This window comes from Anolis carolinensis, chromosome 5 (genome assembly GCF_035594765.1).
Source record: "Anolis carolinensis isolate JA03-04 chromosome 5, rAnoCar3.1.pri, whole genome shotgun sequence".
NCBI lineage: Eukaryota > Metazoa > Chordata > Lepidosauria > Squamata > Dactyloidae > Anolis > Anolis carolinensis.
Window position 1 is genome coordinate 7,142,585 of NC_085845.1, and position 24,713 is coordinate 7,167,297.

Genomic DNA, 24,713 nt, shown 5'->3' on the forward strand with positions numbered 1-24,713 from the left:
GAAGCACAATTGATCAATGCTTTGTGCTGTCGCACTTAATCCAAAATAGTCTGAGGAAACCAAAGGGTTGCCTTTACACAGCATTTGTGGATTTCACCTCAGCTTTTGATTTAATTGATAGACAACGTCTGTGGGCAAAGTTGGCAAAAACGAATGTGGACAGACGACTGCTGTTATTATTGCACCAGCTATACTCGGGAACTGATCTAAGAGTGAGGTTAGGGCTATCAGGCAAGCTATCGAACAACATTGAAACCAAAAGAGGAGTGAGGCAAGGCTGCTTGCTTGCACCTTTTTTGTTTATCTTCTACGTGAATAACTTAGTGACCGAGTTGAGCTCTCCTGAACATTTTCCCCCAGCAGTAGGTAACAGGAGAATCCAAATCCTATTATATGCGGATGATATGGTGCTACTCTCATCTACGTAAATAGGTCTCAGGAGACTTTTGAGGTCACTAAGTAGGATTTGTAAACAAGAGAAGCTGACAATCAATCACTCAAAAACCAAAGTGATGGTATTTTCCAAAAGGAAGCAAAGTCACACCTGGAAATTGGATGGTCACTCAATAGAGCAGTGTGATAGTTTTAAATATCTGGGCTTACACTTCGCATACAACGGTAAATGGAAGAACCATATAGAGGCAGCCAAATTATCTGCCTGGAGGTCAGCAAAAGCAATCCTAGCCTTTGGAAAAACAAAGGGAGGTTCACTGGTTTGTCCCACAGTAAAGATTTTTGCCGCTAAAATTTTACCCCAACTGTTATATGGAGCGGAAATTTGGGGGCAAGGTAACACAGAACAGGTTGAATGCATCCAGAACAAGTTTGCAAGAGCTCTTTTAGCCCTTCCCTCGGGGACCCCAGCCGCCTTGTTAAGACTGGAATTAGATCTTCCCTCACTCAAGGCCAGAATGCACAAGCTTAACATCTCGTATGGGAAGAGATTGCTAGGAATGGAGGAGGAGAGCATAGCAAAGCAATGCTTGAGGGAACAGTTTAAACGGGGAGGTTGGGTGCAATCCTGGCTAGCCTTGCTCCATCAATATTTTGATGGGTCAATAACAACTCTAATGCAGCTAGACAAGAAGGCGATTAGGGACAATATCTTTGAGAAGGATGCAGCCGACAATTTAGAGATTAGTAAAAAGCAAAGTTTTTCTATATGGTATCCCAGACTAAAGAGTGACCAATACTGCCAACAATATCTTCAAGACCTAACGTCAGCTGAGTTGAGGAAAGCCTTTACAGCCCTGCGTTTCCAAACAATGCCCTCAAACTGGCTAGAAGGGAGATACAGAGGGATCCCTCATGCCCAAAGGCTTTGCATTTGTGGCGCCGGGGAAAAAGAAGATCTAACTCACTATCTATTGCACTGCCCTTTGTATAATGACCCCAGAAAAAATCTCCTGGGAACTCTCCTTGAAGAAAGGGCAGCATGGCAAGAACCTGCCGTGATTGGTGCCTTACTAGCAGATTATGATAAAAATATAACACTAAAAGTAGCCACATTTGCAATCGCTGCCCAAAAGATCAGAGACAGAGTAGCAAAAACCTCGCCGGAGACCAGATAGGGAAAGGGAGATGGTTAAGGAGGTCACAGACTAGACGCTGTTATTGCTAGGTTTCTGCCAGCAAAATTTTAAAGTACTAGTTTTTAAATCTTGAACGGGTTTTGCTTTACATTGGAATGTGTTTATAAAGGTTGTATGTTATTGATGTCATGGCCTATGGCTAGTGCAATAAACTTTATTGATTGATCATATATAAAATTAATGTATATAGACAGATACACATATAAAGGTACATAGAGATTGCAAAAGCTTGCAAAGAGTTAATGCCTATATATCTGTAGGAGAGTTTAACAAATATTTCAGGGGAAAATGCTTTCATAAGATTAATGAATATATATATTTCTTCTTCCTGACTTTGCAAGGGTGTCTCTCTTTTCAAAATATTCCCTTGATTAAGAGCGAGGGAGGCTTTGCAAAAGAAAACACACTGATAAGGGAGGAGAAGAGAGAAATAGATCACATATTGCAAGCAATAGCCTGCAGGCTCCATTGCCGGTCTTGGCCCGATTATAAGTGGGGAGGCTTTTTCAGCTCATAAATAAGGGCTGAAAAACTCGGCTTATCTTCGAGTATATACTGTATGTTCTGATTTGGCCCATTATTATCAACCTTTGAGGTGAGACTGCTGAAATTTTATTTGCAGTGCTCTCTGTGCAACCTGCAGCAGAACTATTCCAAACTTGAAAATACTCACAAAACTGTTGTTTACTGTACCCACAATGGTAACTTCTTTCTCATTTTTTCTAGCAGAAAGCGAAAGCACTGGCTGCGTTTTATTACACACATCGAGAAAAGTAAGTGTAATGATGTTTTGTTTCATTTTTTAATGAAGTTGCCTTTATTACTCTTGCAGCATGAATACTTTTTCCAGGTGTTTGCATGGCCTAATTTTTCCCCATTTAGCAGCTGCATTTGAAGAGCGCCAAGGTGTAGAAAGCTTGCCTTCTGTTCAATCTAGGTTAGACCTGGCTCTCTTCCTGTCTTTCTGTTTTGAAACCTGAGTTTCCGAAGTTCTTTGTTCATAGCTGCAATTGTCAGAGAAATAACTGATCTTGTCATCGCTTCCTGGCAAGGCAGTCGATCATTTTCACCTAGAATGAAAATCCTTTGCACGAAGAGAAGTCATTCTTTTCCTTTTTGTAACCGAAGGTGATAATAACCAGCACATTGTGGAGGGTGAGAATTTGGGGCTTTAAAGCTGAATGATGCTCCAATACAGTAAGGGTAATGAATCCTGATTTATCTCTGAAGCTAAGCAGGGTCAGTCCTGGTTAGTACTTGGATGGGAGACCACCATCAAATACCAGGTGCTCTAGACCCTATTTTAGAGGGAGGAATTGGGCAAAAACAACTTCCGAGTCTTCCTTGCCTTAAAAAAAACCTTCAGAAATCAATGGCAATTTGAAAGTTCAAATGCAAAATGCTCCAATCAAGTGTGACTTAATTAATTAATTAATTAATGCAGGTTAGGTAAAGATAAAGGTAAAGTCTAGTTGTGCCTGACTGCGGGTTGGTGCTCATCTCCATTTCTAAGCCGAAGAGCCGGCATTGTCCGTAGACACCTCCTAGGTCATGTGGCCACTGGCATGACTGCATGGAGTACAGTGACCTTCCCGCCAGAGCCGTACCTATTGATCTACTCACATTTGCGTGTTTTTGAACTGCGAGGCTGGCAGAAGCTGTGGCTGTGCCCGGGGCTGTGGCCAGGGCTGTGGCGCAGACGGGAGAGCAAACCAGCTGCAATTAACTGCAATGAATCACTCTGACCAGGAGGTCATGAGTTCGAGGCCCGCTCGGAGCTATGTTGTTTGTCTTTGTCCTATGTTAAAAGGCATTGAATGTTTGCCTATATGTGTAATGTGATCCGCCCTGAGTCCCCTTCGGGGTGAGAAGGGCGGAATATAAATGCTGTAAATTAATTAATTAATTAATTAATAAGCTAGGGCTAACAGTGGGAGAGATTGGTACCACTTTAACTACCATGACTCAGTGCTGTGCAATCTTGGGATGTATAGTTTGACAACTAGTTTGGCAGAAAAGACCAAAGCCCTTTTAAAATGACAATTCCTCCTATTACATATCTTTGCGCCATGGCATATAGTGATATCAAACTGCATTCGTTCTGTAGTGCAGATTTTAGGTTAAACAAGACAATGCCGAGCTTTGTACATTTCTAGGTTCCCAATCTTGGATAACTCCTATGAAGTTCAGACTAAAACCCAGAGCGGGCTTATTTTTCCACTAATATTAACCGCCATTGTCTGTCCTGCATTGCTAATATCTAAGTCCTATAAACATAATTCCCATAATTCCCATTTGGTCAGACCCTTGGAGTCACATCCTGGCAGGTTGAGATAAAGTATTATCTAAATTAGGTTAGATGATGCATTTAATGATATCTAGCTATACCCACATTTTGCCCCCTTCTAATGTGCGACAATTTCCATATAATGATCATAAAGGAAAGTTAAATTTCCTGTTTCGGAAAGTCACAATGCCTTTGATGAATATTGTCAAGTCTTTATGTATCCTGGCTCTTTTCCTTTCCCAATCAGTTGTGGCAACTACGCGCAAGGAATGTGCCGAATCCAGAAATATGCGTAGATCCATCCATTGGGTGGGGAGGAAGTGTGCCTTGATCCGGACCCAGGTCTTGCACCCGAGGTGGAGTCGGCCGTACAATTTAGTTGACAAGGCAAATATAAAGTCCCATTGAATCCTCATGCTCCTAAAAGATCAATGAATTCATGGCTGGGATTTGTAACTTGGCTGAGAGTTCGATCCTGGACATTGCCAACCAAGATCAGAGTCAGAGTTTGCCTGACTCTGGAACGTTTTCTGACTTTGACATTTTAATAAAATCACCTTTTTTATGTTTTGAGGGTGCATCTAAACTATGGAGTTAATGCAGTTTTGACACCACTGTCGCTTCCATGGCTCAGTGCTATGGAGTCCTGGGATGTGTGGTTTGGAGAGGCACCTGCATTGCTTGGAAATCCATTTATCTTGCCAAACTGCAACTCCCAAGGATAGGTGAAATTGTGACCCTTCAAATAATGTTGGGTTATCATTTTCCATTTGGTATGTCAAGCCCCCGGTGGTGCAGCAAATTAAACCGTTGAGCTGCTGAACTTGCTGACCGAAAGTTCGGTGGTACAAATCCGGGGATCAGGCAGAGCTCCCACTGTTAGCCCCAGCTTGACAACCTAGCAGTTTGAAAACATGCCAATGTGAGTAGATCAATAGGTACTGCTCTGGTGGGAAGGTAACAGCACTCCATGCAGTCATGCCGCTGAGCTGCCGAACTTGCTGACCGAAAGTTTGGTGGTACAAATCCCAAGAGCGGAATGAGCGCCCGCTGTTAGTCCCAGCTCCTGCCAACCTAGCAGTTTGAAAACATGCCCATATGAGTAGATCAATAGGTACCGCTCCGGTAGGAAGGAAACGGCGGTCCATGCAGTCATGCCGGCCACATGACTTTGGAGGTGTGTATGGACAACGCCGGCTCTTCAGTTTAGAATTGGAGATGAGCACCTACCCATAGAGCTGGACACAACTAGACTTCATGACAGGGGAAGACATTTACATTTACCTTCTGTAGTGCTTTCCTAGACAATTAAAAGCAGAGGTTGTCATGCTTCTCTTCGCAGAGAACCTTTAATACACCAAACATTATAATGGTACATCAAACCAAATTACAGCTAATGCATTCTGAGTTCTGTAACAAAGTGGCTTCCAGCCTGTAAAAGGTCTCATTATGTCGTTTCCTGCCCCGCTTTGGCTGAAAATAATAATGATATTAATAATAATAATAATTGTATGTGTTGTCAAAGGCTTTCATGGCTGGAAGCACTGGGTTGCAGTGAGTTTTCTGGGCTGTATGGCTTTGAATCAAGGAACATGAAAGGCACTGCAGACTAATTCATCCAGAGAGGCCAGCCATAGCAGAGCACTTCATGAACCAACCTGGACGCAGTATATTATCTGAGAACATAGAAATGCTTGACCACTCACGACAACTATCATGTCAGACTACACAGAGAAGCCATTGAAATCCACAAGCAGGTGGACAATTTCAATAGAAAGGAGGAAACCATGAAAATGAACAAAAATCTGGCTACCAGTATTAAAAAAATACTCAAGACAGTAAATAAAGAACAACACTCAAAATACAGAGGATTCCAGACAGGAAACAATCAGGGCCAGCTAACACCTCCCAAACAAAGGATTTCCCCAGGCAGGAAGCAGCCAGGCCTTGAAGCTGCAAGGCCATTCAATGCTGATCAACCATTCACCCTTGCCTCCAACAGAAAAGAGTTCTTTCTCCCACCCTGGACATTATTCCACATATATATATATATATATATATATATATATATATATATATATATATCCCACTTGTCTAGTTTCCAACAGATCTCACATCCTCTGAGGTTCTGCCACAGATGTGGGTGAAACATCAGGAGAGAATGCTTCTGGAACATGGCCAGACGGCCCGGAAAACTCACAGCAACCCAGTAATAATTGTATTTATTACCTGCCTCCCTGTTAGCTCGAGGCGACACACAACATAATCAAAGACATATTAAAACGTAATTAAAATGCAACCCTAAAAGTAAGTATTAAAAAGTAAATACCATATATACTCAAGTATAAGACGACCCGAATATAAGCCGAGGCACCTAATTTTACCACAAAAAACTGAGAAACATTGACTACACTATAAGCCAAGGATAGTAAATTTCAGAAATAAAAATACCGTATATACTCCAGTATAAGTCAACCTGAATATAAGCCGAGGCACCTAATTTTGCCACAAAAAAACTGGGAAAACATTGACTCCAGTATAAGCCGAGGGTGGTAAATTTCAGAAATAAAAATAGATACCAATAAAATGACATTAATTGAGGCATCAGTAGGTTAAATGTTTTTGAATATTTACATAAAGCTCAAATTTAAGGTAAGACTGTCCAACTCTGATCAAATCATTATTCTCATCTTCTTCAATGTAAATGTGCTTATGTATCCTTTTAATAATAATAATAGAGTAAAATAATACATGTAAGTATAATAATAATAAGTACAGGAAAATAATACATGTAATAATAAATAGAGTAAAATAATAAATGCAATAATAATAATAATAAGATCCGAGTGAAATAATAAATGTATTAATAATAAAAAATAGAGTAAAATAAATGTAATAGTAGCAACAATAATAGAGAAAAATAATAAATGTAATACTGTACCAATAAAAATACATTAATTGAGGCATCAGTAGGTTAAATGTTTTTGAATATTTACGTAAAGCACAAATTTAAGGTAAGACTGTCCAACTCCGATCAAATCATTATTCTCATCTTCTTCAATGTAAATGTGCTTATGTATCCTTTTAATAATAACAATAGAGTAAAATAATACATGTAAGTATAATAATAATAAGTACAGGAAAATAATACATGTAATAATAAATAGAGTAAAATAATAAATGAAATAATAATAATAATAAGATCAGAGTGAAATAATAAATGTATTAATAATAAAAAATAGAGTAAAATAAATGTAATAGTAGCAACAATAATAGAGAAAAATAATAAATGTAATACTGTACCAATAAAAATACATTAATGGAGGCATCAGTAGGTTAAATGTTTTTGAATATTTACATAAAGCACAAATTTAAGGTAAGACTGTCCAACTCCGATCAAATCATTATTCTCATCTTCTTCAATGTAAATGTGCTTATGTATCCTTTTAATAATAACAATAGAGTAAAATAATACATGTAAGTATAATAATAATAAGTACAGGAAAATAATACATGTAATAATAAATAGAGTAAAATAATAAATGAAATAATAATAATAATAAGATCAGAGTGAAATAATAAATGTATTAATAATAAAAAATAGAGTAAAATAAATGTAATAGTAGCAACAATAATAAAGAAAGATAATAAATGTAATACAGTAGAGCAGGGGTCCCCAAACTTTTTAAGCAGAGGGCCAGTCCACAATCCTTCAGACTGTTGAGGGGCCGAATTATCATTTGGAAAAAAAATACAAACAAATTCCTATGCAAACTGCACATGTCTTATTTGTAGTGCAACAACAACAATAGAATACAATATTTAAAAATGAAAACAATTTTAACCAACATAAACCTATTAGGATTTCAATGGAAAGTGTGGGCCTGCTACTGGCCAATGAGATAGTCAAGTTAATTAGGGTTGTTGTTGTTGTTGTTGTTGTTGTTGTTGTTGTTGTTGTGTGTCTTCAAGTCATGTCAGACTTTGGCCGAGCCTAAGTCTAAAATTATTTATTTATTTACTGCATTTATTTACTACATTTATATCCCACCCTTCTCACCCCGAAGGGAACTCAGAGCAGCTGTATGTACATACAATATATTATATTATTAGCATAACACAATATTAGCATTATATATTACTATATTGAACTATACCACTATACTATTATATAATATGTAATATAAAACATATAATTAATATTATTATATGGTATTACTATTAGTATTATATTGTATAACATAAGATTATTATCAATATTATATGTAAATACAATATATTATATTATTAAAACTGATATAAAATATTATATTATAAAACTGAGGGCGGGGGCCAGGTAAATGACCTTGGAGGGCCGCATCCGGCCCCCGGGCCTTAGTTTGGGGACCCCTGCAGTAGAGTCTCGCTTAATATCATGATATATTGAAAACATTGACTACAAAAATGTGTTGGATAATCAAGAACGTTTGATAAGTGAGACTCTACTGTAATACCAATAATAATAGAGAAAAATAATACATGTACCATATATTCTCACCCTTAATAATACAAATAAAATAAAATAAAAATAATACATTTACCATATAAAATAAAATAAAATAAAATAAAATAAAAATAATACATGTACCATATAAAATAAAATAAAATAAAATAAAAATAATACATGTACCATATATTCTCACCCTTTGGGGTGAGAAGGGCAGAATATAAATGCTGCAAATAAATAAATAAATAAATATTCTCGAGTATAAGCTGACCCAAATATAAGCCAACCAGGACCCTCAATCAAATATAAGCTGAGGGGGGCTTTTTCAGTCTTTAAAAAAGGGCTGAAAAACTAGGCTTATACTCGAGTATATACAGTATATTAAAATATATGACACACAAATTACAATAGAATGTGATTTAAAGGGGGATTTGGAAATAACTTTTAAAGGGAAATTCTTCAGTCTGGTTCTAAGCCATATAGGGTTCGTGTAGGTTAAAATTAGAATTTTGAATTGTGTTCAGAAACAGGCCAGTCGTCAATTTAGGGGCCGTAATGAGCCATTTCTGCTTGTTTGCTTGTTTTGCACGCAGTACCTAAAATTAAAGAATTTTGAGGAGGAGGTCCGAGCGCACCGGGACCTGGACGGGTTCCTGGCCAGAGCCAGTATCATCCTGGACGAGACGGCAACCTCTCTGGACGACGTCCTGCGGGAGATGTTGAAACACTTTGCCGAAGACTCGGACAACGCGGAGCCCAGCTGCAACTTCGACAAAATCATGAGCACTTTATTCACCGATTCAGGAACCCCGCGAGAAGGGAATGGTAAGACCGGCGCTCGTTCTCTCTTTGTCTCAGCTGAAAACCATGAAGTATAGAATCATAGATTTGAAAGGTCATCCAGTCCAACCCCATTCGACCATGCAGGAAGACAATCCGATCCCTCCCGACAGATGGCCATGCACGCTTTGTTTCAAAACCTCCCCCATTGTACTCTGACGCAACATATGCCACTATTGGATAGGTAGAATGCCTTTTCCATGCTTGTGCAAGAAAACTTTCTGATTATTATTATTATTATTAGCAACATTTATATCCTGCCCTTCTCACCCCAAAGGGGACTCAGGGAGGCTTACAAGTTATATATACATACAAAATATTATATTATTACTATATTATATCAATTTAATGATATAATAAGGGCGGGATATCGAATTGTTGCCAGTTGTACGCCGCCCTGAGTCCCTTCGGGTGAGAAGAGCGGGATAGAAATATTGGAAATAAACAAATAATAATATTATACTATACCAATATTATAATATATTGTATATATATGTAATATTAATAATAATATTATGATGTAATACAATGTAATAATTATTATAATTCACTATTATAATTGTATATTTATATTACATGCAATATTACTAATAATATTGCAATATAGTCATATAATATAATATACTAGCTGTGCCCGGCCACACGTTGCTGTGGCAAAGTGGTGGTGGTATTGGTTAAAAATTGTTGTGTAATTTTTATTTGACTTTATTTGCATTTTTTATTAATTTTATTGTAAGTTATCTTTTTATTTATTATATTTTATTATTTTCTTGTATTATTTTTAGTTATTTTCTGTTATTATAGCATTTTATTGTATTAATTTTTTAGTGTTTTTTATTATTTTTTATTGGGTTGCTAGGAGACCAAGTTGGAGGAGCTTAGCCTTCTAACTGGCAGCAATTGGATAAAAGCAATTATTCCTCTCTCTTTATTTAGGACTTTATTTTTCTTTTCTTTTTGTTGTATTAACCTAGAGGCGTGGATGATGGGTTGTGTTGTCAAATTTCGAGGTTGGGGGGCCTGTAGTTTTGTTGTTTTGTGGGTCGCCATGATGCCATCACTCTTTTCTATATATAGATTGTATGTAAACCGCCCTGAGTCTACTCTATAAATAGAGTATAGAGCCAGGAAAATAGTTCCATCTTGTCTCCTGTGCCATAGCAACATGCTATGCTTTTTTTATTTTTATATATATATATATAATTTACCACTATATAATATATTTTATATACATATAATATTGATAATAATATTATAATGTAACAATACTATACTAATAATACAATATCATAACATTAATTATATATTATATATTAAATGTAATATTACTAATAATATTACCATATAATGATATAGTAATTTAATGCTTATATTGTGCTATGCTAATAATACAGTAGAGTCTCACTTATCCAACGTTCTGGATTATCCAACACATTTTTGTAGTCAATGTTTTGAATACATCGTGATATTTTGGTGCTAAATTCGTAAATACAGTAATTGCTACCTAGTATTATTACGTATTGAACTACTTTTTCTGTCAAACTTGTTGTATAACATGATGTTTTGGTGCTTAATTTGTAAAATCATAACCTAATTTGATGTTTAATAGGCTTTTCCTTAATGCCTCCTTATTATCCAACATATTTGCTTAGCCAACATTCTGCCGGCCAGTTTACGTTGGATAAGTGAGACTCTACTGTATATTGTATGTTCATTTGATTTGTAAGCTGCTCTGAGTCCCCTTTGGGGTGAGAAGAGCGGGATATAAATGTATACTAAATAACTAAATAAATAAATATAGCACAATATAAGCACTATAAAATCATTATATATTATTATATTGTACTATACAACTATATTGCAGTATTGTTAGTAATATTACATGTAATATAAATATGCAATTATAATAGTTTGTTATTATTATTATTACATTGTATTACATCATAATATTGTTATCAATATTATCATCATAATATTATGATCAGGCATTTATTAATTTAATGCACTTAAATGTGTAGACCTCAAGACAGCTTCCAAAATAATTAAAAATATTCACAATGGGTGTGTTTACACTGCAGAATGAATGCAGTTTGGTGCCACTTACTGTATATACTCGAGTATAAGTCTAGTTTTTCAGCCCTTTTTTAGGACTGAAAAAAACCCTCCTCGGCTTATACTTGGGTGAGGGTCCTGGTGGGCTTATATTCAGGTCAGCTTATACTCAAGTATATAGGGTATATTTATTATTATTATTCTATTATTATTGGTATTATTACATTTATTATTTTACTCTATTTATTATTATTACATTTATTATTTTACTCTATTATTGTTGTTACTTTTACATTTATTTTACTCTATTTTTATTATTATTAATACATACATTTATTAATTTACTCTATTTATTATTACATTTATTATTTTCCTGCATTTATTATTATTACATTTATTATTTCACTCTATTATCAATAAAAGGATACATTGGTATTATTACATTTGTTATTTTATTCTATTAAATATTATTATTACATTTATTATTTTACTCTATTATTGTTGTTACTTTTACATTTATTTTACTCTATTTTTATTATTATTAATACATACATTTATTAATTTACTCTATTTATTATTACATTTATTATTTTACTGCATTTATTATTATTACATTTATTATTTCACTCTATTATCATTAAAAGGATACATAAGGACATTTACATTGAAGAAGATGAAAGTAATGATTTCATCAGAGTTGAACAGTCATATCTTAAATTAGAGTTTGATGTAAAGATTCAAAAACATTTAAACTATTGATGCCTCAATTAATGTAATTTTATTAGTATCTCGGCTTATACTGCAGTCAATGTTTTCCCAGGTTTTTTTGTGTGTGTGTGTGTGTGGTAAAATTAGGTCCCTCGGCTTATATTCAGGTCGACTTATACTCGAGTATATACGGTACTTTCCATGGCTCAATGCTCTGGGATCCTGGAAATTGAAATTTAGTGATACACACACAAAAATACGGCTTCATCTTCTGTGCTAAGTTATGCAAAAGCTAGAATAAAATATATCTAGTCCTATTAAAAAACTTACCGGTAGATTAGCTTCCAAGTGAATTTGCAAACAGTACAGATTCAGTTCCATTTGTGATGGTTCGTGGATCTAACGAGAGTCTTTCTTTCTTTCTTTCTTTCTTTCTTTCTTTCTTTCTTTCTTTCTTTCTTTCTTTCTTTCTTTTGTACTTTCTTTCTTTCTCGACAGTTCACCTCTTGTCAGATACGATTCAGGGCGTCACAGCGACAGTCACCGGGGTGCAATATCAGCAGTCCTGGCTTTGCATCATGTAAGTACAGATGGTTCTTTGCATCTCACTGCAAATCCTGTTTTTGGAGTATAATAAGAAACTCTTATGCGACCACGTTCTTTCCTTCACCCCCTTCCTTCCTTCTTTTTTTTGGCACACCCAAAATTGCCAAGGATCAAATACCTCTTCCTTGGATTGCTATGAGTTTTCCAGGCTGTATGGCTATGTTCCAGAAGCAATCTCTTCTGACATTTTGCCCACATCTATGGCAGGTATTTTCAGAGGTTGTGAGGTCTGTTGGAAACTAGGCAAGTGGGGTATATATTTTCAGGGAGATGGAGGAGGGGTGCAAAATAAAGTTTTTTATTATTATCATTATTATTATTATTTTATTACGACACAGCAAACAAGATGTATATGCTGGATTTCGTTTCACAAAATCACAAGTCGAACACTTCCCAAGTGTGTGATGTATTTTCGGATGATGCTGCAGATCCCAGTCAGGTGGCCTTTTGCAGTTGACAGATCATAATTTTGTCAATGTCTATTGTCTCCAAATGCCGGCTGAGATCTTTTGGCACGGCACCCAATGTGCCCATCACCACCGGGACCACCTGCACTGGTTTCTGCCAGAGTCTTTGCAGTTCAATCTTGAGGTCCTGATAGCGGCTGAGTTTTTCCTGTTGTTTTTCGTCAATGCGACTGTCACCTGGGATGGCGACATCAATGATCCAAACCTTTTTCTTTTCCACAACTGTGATGTCTGGTGTGTTGTGTTCCAGAACTTTGTCAGTCTGGATTCGGAAGTCCCACAGTATCTTTGCGTGCTCATTTTCCAATACTTTTGCAGGTTTGTGATCCCACCAGTTCTTTACTGCTGGGAGGTGGTACTTGAGGCATAAGTTCCAATGAATCATTTGGGCCACATAGTTGTGCCTCTGTTCGTAGTCTGTCTGTGCAATTTTCTTACAGCAGCTGAGGATATGATCAATGGTTTCGTCAGCTTCCTTGCACAGTCTGCATTTTGGGTCATCAGCTGATTTTTCAATCTTGGCCTTAATTGCATTTGTTCTGATGGCTTGCTCCTGGGCTGCAAGGATCAGGCCTTCTGTCTCCTTCTTCAGGGTCCCATTCGTGAGCCAGAGCCAGGTCTTCTCCTTATCAGCTTTTCCTTCAATTTTGTCAAGGAACTTTCCATGCAATGTTTTGTTGTGCCAGCTGTCAATTCTAGTTTGTAGTGCGGTTTTCTTGTACTGGTTTTTTGTCTGCTGTGCTTTGAGGAGTTTCTGTTTTTTGACTTCAATCAAAGCAAGTTCTTCAGTTTCCTTTACTTATTATTATTATTATTATTATTATTATTATTATTATTATTATTATTATTTTATATGGCACGTTTTCTTGTAATGAGTAGAGTCTCACTTCATCATCATACGTGGAAGGTCCAGGGTGGGAGAAAGAACTCTTGTCTTTTGGAGGCAAGTGTGAATGTTGCACTTGGCCAGCTTGATTAGCATCAAATAGCCCTATAGCTTCAAAGCCTGGCTGCTTCCTGGGGAAATCCTTTGTTGGGAGGTGTTAGCTAGCCCTGATTGTTTCCTATCTGGAATTCCCCTGTTTTCTGAGTGTTGTTCTTTATTGACTTTCCTGATTTTAGAGTTTTTTAAAAATACTGGTGGCCAGATTTTGTTCATTTTCATGGTTTCCTCCTTTCTGTTGGACCATTCTAACAACCACTATGCTGAACCACTCTAACAATAATAATAACAACAACAACAACAACAACAACAACAACAAGTTTATTTATACCCCGCCTCCATCTCCCCCGAAGGGGACTTGTGGTGGCTCACAGATAATACCAGATAAAAAAAATAACAATATACAATACATCAACGAGCAAGAACATACGCAAATTATAAAATTTAAACATTTAACCTCTAGATATAAAAACACACTTAATAAAACATGGAATTAAAAACAGCAAGGTTATGATAATATACTAAGTAAAGTGCACATTATAACAACCACTATGTCAGACTACACAGAGAATCCATTTAAATCCACAAGCATGGGGATGATTTCAACAGAAAGGAGAAAACCATGGAAATGCCCCCAGTGGCGCAGTGGATTAAACCCTTGTCCTGGCAGGACTGATGACTTGAAGGTTGGGTTGCTGACCTGAAGGTTGCTGGTTCAAATCCAACCTGGGGAGAGTGTGGATGAGCTTCCTCTATCAGCTCCAGCTCCACACGGGGACATGAGAGAAGCCTCCCACAAGGAGGGCAAAAACATCAAAACATCCAGGCGTCTCCTGGGCAACATCCTTGCAGACAGCCAATTCTCTCACACCAGAAGTGACTTGATTTTTTTTTCATGAAAAAAAAGTATGATATGGTGTGAAAATCAGGACAGTAAATAAAGAACAACACTCAGAAAACAAGGAGAATTCCAGAGAGGAGACAATCAGGGCCAGCTAACACTTCCCAACAAAAGATTCCCCCAGGCAGGAAGAAGTCAGGCCTTGAAGCTGCATGGCCAAGGTGGTTAATTGCAACATTCACACTTGCCTCCAACAGACAAGAGTTGTCATGGGTATATAAACCTCCCTTGCCTGGTTTGCAACAGATCTCACAACCTCTGGGGATGCCTGCCATAGATGTGGGCGAAATGTCAGGAGAGAATGCTTCCAGATCATGGCCAGACAGCCCAGAAAATTCACAGCAATTCCCAATTCTTTCCTTTCCTTTCTTTCTTTCTTTCTTTCTTTCTTTCTTTCTTTCTTTCTTTCTTTCTTTCTTTCTTTCTTTCTTTCTTTTTTTTTCTGCACCCTCTTTTCTCTCTCAGGTTTGCCACATGCTCCACATGCAATGCGCACACACACATGCTTCCTCTCTGCTCCATCCCTTTCTTTATCCCTTCCCGGGGAAGCCACAGAACAGATATCTGAGCCCGATCTCTTCCAGAGGGCTTTTCTGTGTCATCCGAGAGAGCCGCGCATGACTCATCTCAGCCACAGAGAAAGTCAGCAGTGGGGCTGAATGCAAAGCACAGCCTCGTGCGCACCATGCACAGAGCAGCAGAAGCAGCATCGGAAAAACATCATTTCTCCCATCCTTGTCCTGAGGGGGATATTGTTTTTAAAAGTCATGTGTCCTCATAGAGTCTTATGCAGCTTGAACCATGTGAGAGATTTCGACACTTGAAGTGAGACTCTTGAACATGGGATATCATGTTTTAAAGCTTTCCAACACATCTGCTTGCAGGTAGTTCAACATGCTATGTCTCACTCACAAATATTTGCACCCATCCCATAACCTGACTGGCCCAGTCTAGCCATGGATAGTGGGAGGCATCCAGAAAAATGTATAGTAGATTTTTATTTTATTTTATTTTTTTCGTGTCATGAGCAACCGGAGTTGCTTCTGGAGTGAGAGAATTGGCCATCTGCAAGGACGTTGCCCAAGGGACGCCCAGATGTTTTGATGTTTGGAATAGTAGATCATAGAACTGAATGGGACTGCAAAGTCCATTGTCTTTTTCTGGAATTGGGGCTTTATCCAGGCATCTCCTTTAAAACTGGACAATGACGCATGTTACTGCTACAAGGGTTGAATGAAAAGTAATGCCTCCACCTTCGTGACTTGGGTTTGGAGGGGAATATTTTAATAAATCAAACGCAGAAATAATCCTTTATAACTACCACTATTCACATTTCCACATCATCATTTCTGCCAACAATGTACAATTTTTCTGAAGCCGTCACGGAAGAAGTCGACACTCTGTTTCTGCAACCAGCGTCTCACAGGACCCATTGTGCACAGATCCTCCGATAGCCAAGCAAAGCAATAATGTAACCCACACGTTCTTGTGAAATGCTGATGATGCTTGAAATTTCTCTCTGAGTGATACGACGGTCATCCTGAATCAATCTGTCAACTTTTTGCTTGTGAAACTCAGTGGTTGCCATCACAGGACATCCAACTCTTTGTTGTCACGCAAGTCAGATGTTCCCACCTCAACATCTTTAAACTCACTCGCCCAACGACGCACAGGACTCTCATCAACACAATCACCATAAACATCTTGCATTCTCGGATGAATCTCCTTTGTGGTGACACCTTCTGCTGTCAAGAATTCAATGACTGCACGTTGCTTAAGTCACATTGACCGACCGTCTGCACAGGGTTAGATACTTCACACTTTGACAACACAACCGTTCAATGCTAAGGCTTCCCGCCAAATGGAACCATAGAGGAGAGTCTCTTGAACAAGCCAGGACCTGCCGCAGACCAGACTGCCATCTGTTGAGGAGTTATGAAGGTGGAGGCATTACTTTTCATTCAACCCTCGTATAAGATAAGCATTATTGATGAGTTGCTGTGAGTTTTCCCGGTTGTATGGCCATGTTCCAGAAGCATTCTTTCCTAACAGTTTGCCTACATCTATGGCAGGCATCCTCAGAGGTAGTGAGGTCTGTTGGAAACTAGGCAAGTGGGGATTATATACCTGTGGAATAATGTCCAGGGTGGGAGAGAAGACTCTTGTCTGCCTGAGGCAAGTGTGAATGTTTTCAGTTGGCCAGCTTGATTAGCATTGAATAGCTTGGCAGCTTCAAAGCCTGACTGTCTCCTGCCTAGGGGAATCCAAACGGGGGGATTCCAGACATGAATCAATCAGAGCCAACTAAAACCTCCCAACAAAGGATTACCTCAGGCAGGAAGCAGCCAGGCTTTGAAACTTTCAAGCTGGCCAACTGCAACATTCACACTTTACAAATTAAGCATCAAAGCATCATGTTTTACCACAAATCAACAGAAAAAGCAGTTCAATACACGGTAACGTTATGTAGTAATTATTATTACTGTATATACGAATTTAGCAGCAAAACTTTGCAGTGTCTTGAAAACACTGACTACAAAACCATTGACTACAAATAGCCCTGTAGCTTCAAAGCCTGGCTGCTTCCTGGGGGAATCTTTTGTTGGGAGGTGTTAACTGCCCCTGATTGTTTCTTATCTGGAATTCCTCATTTTTCTGAGTGTTTAAAATACTGGTGGCCAGATTTTGCTCATTTTCATGGTTTCCTCCTTTCTGTTGGACAACTGTTGGATGAGCGAATATGTTGGATAATAAGGAGGCATTAAGGAAAAGCCTATTAAATATCAAATTAGGTTATGTTTTTACAAATGAAGCACCAAAACATCATGTTAGACAACAAATTTGGCAGAAAAAGTAGTTCAATACACAGTAATGCTATGTAGTAATTACTGTATTTATGAATTTAGCACCAAAATATCACGATATATTGAAAACATTGACTTCAAAAATGTGTTGGATAATCCAGAACGTTGGATAAGCGAATGTTGGATAAGTGAGACTCTACTGTAATTACTGTATTTACAACTTTAGCACCAAAAGATTGCAATGTATTGAAAACATTGACTACAAAAATGCGTTGGATAATCCAGAATGTTGGATAAGCGAGTGTTGGATAAGTGAGATTCTACTGTATTTGTAGACATACATTTTAATTATGGTATTTTATAATACATTTTCATTATCATATTTTATCATTCTTATGATGAGTAAGTGTTTTTAGCTGTGTTGTAACCTGTGTCTAGCTAAGAGGAAAGATGTTGTTGTTGTTGTTGTTATTATTGACACAAAGACATACAGCAGAGTCTCACTTATCCAACATAAACGGGCCGGCAGAACATTGGATAAACAGTCTTTAGTAAAAGCAAAGAGAGTGTTGGATAAGTGAGACTCTACTGAATATACAAATTTAGCCGCAAAACTTTGCAGTGTATTGAAAACACTGACTACAAAACCATTGACTAGTAAAAGGCAGACTGTGTTGGATAATCCAGAATGATAGATAAGCGAAGGTTGGATAAGCAAGACTCTACTGTACTTTCAAAGTAAGGGCCTCACAATGGAACATAAAATAACACTTTCAAACCAGGAACATATTTTTTATATATTTTGTTACAGAGTGTAATTCAAAACTGTATCAATAATCGAGACGCGTCTCCTGTCCTCTTGTGAACCCTTCTCCTGGGAAGCCTTTGCCGGAGAGGTTTAGCATATACCTATCAAGTTCTGTCTTTCTTTCTTTTTTTCCCCCTTCCCACGCTGTGCTGTAGGATGTTTTCTTCTTAATGGAGCAAACGTTCGGATTAATTAAAAGTACGGCGAGCACTCATCCGCCAGAGGTTCAGATGTTCTCTGCCACAAAAGGCAACCGCGCACACTGAGTCATGCCAAATCCCTGGGTTATGCCTTTTTTTTTGCTATTTAAATGACAGGCTAATGGAAGTTGTTGGCCTCTGTGCCCTTTTTTAAATGTTCTGTCTGAATGTTTAATTAAACCCAAAAAATTACATTAAGCTTTGCTTCTGGAATTAGGCAGCAACTCCTTAATGCTGTCATTGGCTAGATTTGGAATTGCATTATATGGTCAATATAGATCCGTATAATCCAGTTCAATGCAGTTAAATGGCACACAATTTTCTTCTGCATATTGTAATCTATGTATTTGTAGACATACATTTTAATTATGGTATTTTACAATACATTTTCATTATCATATTTTATTATTCTTGTAGAATCATAGAATCATAGAATAGTAGAGTTATGATGAGTAAGTGTTTTTAGCTGTGTTGTAACCTGTGTCTAGCAAAGAGGAAAGATGATATTATTGTTGTTATTGTTGTTGTTATTATTATTATTATTGACACAAAGATATACAGCAGAGTCTCACTTATCCAACAGGAGGGATGAAGGAAAAGCCTATTAAACATCAAATTAGTTTATGATTTTACAAATTAAGCACCAAAACATCATGTTATACAACAAATTTGACAGAAAAAGTAGTTCAATACACAGTAATGCTATGTAGTAATTACTGTATTTACGAATTTAGCACCAAAATATCATAATGTATTGCAAACATTGACTACAAAAATGCGTTGGATAATCCAGAATGTTGGATAAGCGAGTGTTGGATAAGTGAGATTCTACTGTATTTGTAGACATACATTTTAATTATGGTATTTTATAATACATTTTCAGTATCATATTTTATCATTCTTATGATGAGTAAGTGTTTTTAGCTGTGTTGTAACCTGTGTCTAGCTAAGAGGAAAGATGTTGTTGTTGTTGTTGTTGTTATTATTATTGACACAAAGACATACAGCAGAGTCTCACTTATCCAACATAAACGGGCCGGCAGAACATTGGATAAACAGTCTTTAGTAAAAGCAAGGAGTTCAAGGGCAACAGTCTTCAATTAAAATTGAGAGTTTAAGATAATATAAGAGCAATAAGATAACAGCTTCAGAACTTGCCCTTGAGCTCGGCTGACGCTGCTCCTCACGTTAGATAAGCGAATATGTTGAATAATAAGGAGGCATTAAGGAAAAGCCTATTAAATGCCAAATTAGTTTATGATTTTACAAATTAAGCACCAAAACTTCATGTTATACAACAAATTTGACAGAAAAAGTAGTTCAATACACAGTAATGCTATGTAGTAATTACTGTATTTATGAATTTAGCACCAAAATATCACGATATATTGAAAACATTGACTACAAAAATGCGTTGGATAATCCAGAACGTTGGATAAGTGAATGTTGGATAAGTGAGATTCTGTTGTATTTGTAGACATACATTTTAATTATGGTATTTTATAATACATTTTCAGTATCATATTTTATCATTCTTATGATGAGTAAGTGTTTTTAGCTGTGTTGTAACCTATGTCTAGCTAAGAGGAAAGATGTTGTTGTTGTTGTTGTTGTTGTGGTTATGATTATTATTATTATTGACACAAAGACATACAGCAGAGTCTCACTTATCCAACATAAATGGGCCGGCAGAATGTTGGATAAGCAAATATGTTGGATAATAAGGAGAGATTAAAGAAAAGCCTATTAAACATTAAATTAGGTTATGATTTTACAAATTAAGCACCAAAACATCATGTTATACAACAAATTTGACAGAAAAAGTCATTCAATACGCAGTAATGCTATGTAGTAATTACTATATTTACGAATTTAGCACCAAAATATCATGATACATTGAAAACATTGACTACAAAAATGCGTTGGATAATCCAGAACGTTGGATAAGCGAGTGTTGGATAAGTGAGACTCTACTGTAGTATGATACAGCAAACGAGATCTATATGCTGGATTTCGTATCACAGAAATCACAAGTCAATCACTTCCCAAGTGTTTAGGACTGTGTGATGTATTTTCGGATGATGCCGGCTGTTAGGAATTGTGGGAGTTGAAGTCCAAAACACCTGGAGGGCCGAAATTTGCCCATGCCTGCTCTATATCTAATAGTTCTCAATGTTCACTTATAGGGTCATGCTGCGGACAGTTCCCTCCAGTGTTTTCCTCCCCGTCGTCTCCTTTGTTGTGCCTGAATTAATTGTGTGGGTGGATCGTGTGTTGCTTTGTCGGACAGCGCAGGGCGGATGCGTTAATGGCAGCGATGAGCCAAAGCAGAAGCATGTTTTGTATTTTATCTCCGGCTTTGAATAGCACAGCAGCATTCTTTTTGGACAGTGTGTAATTTCTCCTTTAAAAGCTATGAATAGAGAGGACGAAGCAAAGATGGAAAGTTCATACATTTGAAGTTTCATCAAATGAAATAAAAGTAGTCAAGACTTTTATCAGAGATGCTGAACATGGAGGAATAATTGTATCATCAAGTTGGAAGAGAGACCCCAAAGGCCATCTAGTCCAACCCCAGTCCATATCAGAAGGCACAATCAAAGCACTCCCGACAGATTGCCATCCAGTTTCTTCCAGAAAAGGAGTCTCCATAAAGTCAAAATCGGTCTTGGTTTATTAGGTTAACTTCCATTTAATTTGAAGATAGGAGCAGATAGGGCTGTCAACGAGTCCAGTGTGCACAGAGATGCTTTGCAGATGCCTTTTCCTCTAATCTGCAGATAAAGTTGTCTCTCATGGGAATAGCCTGCAACAAATTCAGATTTGGAACGAGATTCTGAGGCATCTCAGCCAGTGATCAAAGCCGCTTTACAGTCAAAGCTTTTTCATTTTTTGGCTTTATATGAGCAATTCATTTCATCTTCCTGGGACACATTTCCCCACCTGCGCTTTAGCCTGGAAATATGCCGATTTATATGCAAGTGAATTAAACATTCACTTTCCATCCCTTCTATATTTTTTTGCAAAGAAGCCAGGTCATTATCATAGGATATTTTTTTAAAAACCCTGGATTTTACAGCTAAAGAGGTTTAAAACATGGTAATTAATGAAAAGCCCCTCAGAATAATGCAGTGTATCTGTATAACATGTATATTGTATAACATGATGTTTTGGTGCTTAATTTGTAAAATCATAACCTAATTTGATGTTTAATAGGCTTTTCCTTAGTCTCTCCTTATTATCCAACATATTTGCTTATCCAATGTTCTGCCAGCCAGTTTATGTTGGATAAGTGAGACTCTACTGTACTTTACGTTGCTTGATTGTGCCATGTTAACTTTTATACTGTCAGGGTACGGATATATATATATATACACACACACACACACACACACACACACACACATACACACATATACATACACACAAACCCAGGATTTATTTCATTATAACTGAGAAAGTTAACATGCTTTGAGTACTCTTATGCTGATAACGTTGAGATTTTGAGCATTTAAATGTATGAAACATAGAATTAATAATTAATTAAAAAAATTAATAATAAATACTATCAATACTAAAAATAAATATAAATAAAATAATAAATAAAAATAAAATTAATAAAAGATAAAACTAGCCAAAATCACATAACAACCATTAAAATATTATTAAGATAATTAAAATGCTACATAGAACCACCACTGCCTCATTTTATAATGCATGATGTTATCTTATAATATGTAGTATTATATTTTTATATTTATTTTTATTTATTTATACTGTGCTTTTTTTCTCCATAAGGAGCCTAAAGTGACTATAATATAATATAATATAATATAATATAATATAATATAATATAGGCGCACACACTGTCTTGGCGCCAGTTGTTTGTTCTGCCCTTCCTATGGACACACAACCCAGTCCAAATACATTCCTCTCTATTGTATTGATGTGCGTTCCGAAGACGTTTTGGCAGGACAGCCACTTGCGTCATCATCCCATTGTTGCGCATTGTTTGCCAGTTGGTAGCGATTATCCCTCCGGAAAAAAATCCGCACTCAGTGGTTGTTTATTAACCTTTTTTGGCTCAGTTACCTGTGCGGACACTTTTGGGTCGGTGGTTGTTTTTCCTGTCCTTGCGCTCTTTCGTTCTTTCTTCGGACACCTGCATCCCCTGGAGAAGAAATGTCCTGGCCAGAAGCAAACAATCCAGTTCATGAAATAACAATAGTCATCAAATTGCAATTGTTTTCGAGGTCTCCTCCCATATTATAGAGTTGTGCCAAAGGACCTAGAGTTTCCTAGAGGTATCCTTTCTAGGAATTGCTTTGGTCCACCAGCATAAGACAATAGTAACCATAAAACTGTTTTGAAGGATGTAGCCAATTCGTAGAGAAATTGTGCATACAACAAAACGCCATTAAATTACTCAAACTGCGATCCCACCATACCATCATCCTTGAGATTGACAGATGTATTTTATCAAGAGATAAAAGTGGGGTACATTATTATTATTATTATTAGCTTGGGTACCCAACAATGCCCATAAAAATGAAGTAATTTTTTAAATCTCCCCCCTTGAGATTGACAGATGTATTATATCAAGAGATAAAAGTGGGGTACATTATTATTATTATTATTATTATTATTATTATTATTATTATTATTAGCTTGGGTACCAAATAATGCCCATAAAAATGTAGTAATTTTTTAAAATCTCCCCCCCTTGAAATTGACAGATGTATTTTATCAAGAGATAAAAGTGGGGTACATTATTATTATTATTATTATTATTAGCTTGGGTACCAAATAATGCCCATAAAAATGAAGTAATTTTTTAAATCTCCCCCCTTGAGATTGAAAGATGTATTATATCAAGAGATAAAAGTGGGGTACATTATTATTATTATTATTATTATTATTATTATTATTATCATCATCATCTTGGGTACCCAACAATGCCCATAAAAATGAAGTAATTTTTTAATCCCCCCACCTGAGATTGACAGATGTATTTTATCAAGAGATAAAAGTGGGGTACATTATTATTATTATTATTATTATTATTATTATTATTATTATTATTATTATCATCATCTTGGTTACCCAACAATGCCCATAAAAATGAAGTAATTTTTTAATCCCCCCACCTGAGATTGACAGATGTATTTTATCAAGAGATAAAAGTGGGGTACATTATTATTATTATTATTATTATTATTATTATTATTATTATTATTATCATCTTGGGTACCCAACAATGCCCATAAAAATGAAGTAATTTTTTAATCCCCCCACCTGAGATTGACAGATGTATTTTATCAAGAGATAAAAGTGGGGTACATTATTATTATTATTATTATTATTATTATTATTATTATTATTATCATCATCATCTTGGGTACCCAACAATGCCCATAAAAATGAAGTAATTTTTTAATCCCCCCACCTGAGATTGACAGATGTATTTTATCAAGAGATAAAAGTGGGGTACATTATTATTATTATTATTATTATTATTATTATTATTATCATCTTGGGTACCCAACAATGCCCATAAAAATGAAGTAATTTTTTAATCCCCCCACCTGAGATTGACAGATGTATTTTATCAAGAGATAAAAATGGGGTACATTATTATTATTATTATTATTATTATTATTATTATTATTATTATTATTATCATCATCTTGGTTACCCAACAATGCCCATAAAAATGAAGTAATTTTTTAATCCCCCCACCTGAGATTGACAGATGTATTTTATCAAGAGATAAAAGTGGGGTACATTATTATTATTATTATTATTATTATTATTATTATTATTATTATTATTATCATCTTGGGTACCCAACAATGCCCATAAAAATGAAGTAATTTTTTAATCCCCCCACCTGAGATTGACAGATGTATTTTATCAAGAGATAAAAGTGGGGTACATTATTATTATTATTATCATTATTATTATTAGCTTGGGTATCCAACAATGCCCATAAAAATGAAGTAATTTTTAATAGTTGTTG

At 36.3% G+C, this 24,713-nt stretch overlaps 1 protein-coding gene across 6 annotated transcripts in view; it reads left to right on the top strand.

The window, feature by feature from the left end:
* Positions 1-24,713, top strand: part of slc4a11 (solute carrier family 4 member 11) — a 300,006-nt gene that overhangs the window by 189,463 nt on the left and 85,830 nt on the right. For 4 of the 6 annotated variants that reach the window (XM_062980865.1, XM_062980863.1, XM_062980861.1 and 1 more), the window contains exons 4-6: positions 2,319-2,365; positions 8,959-9,190; positions 12,464-12,545. In XM_062980865.1, coding sequence (XP_062836935.1) covers positions 2,319-2,365; positions 8,959-9,190; positions 12,464-12,545 — 361 coding nt within the window. The remainder of the gene's footprint in view (positions 1-2,318; positions 2,366-8,958; positions 9,191-12,463; positions 12,546-24,713) is intronic. The other 2 variants (XM_062980862.1, XM_062980866.1) reach the window with 1 other exon arrangement.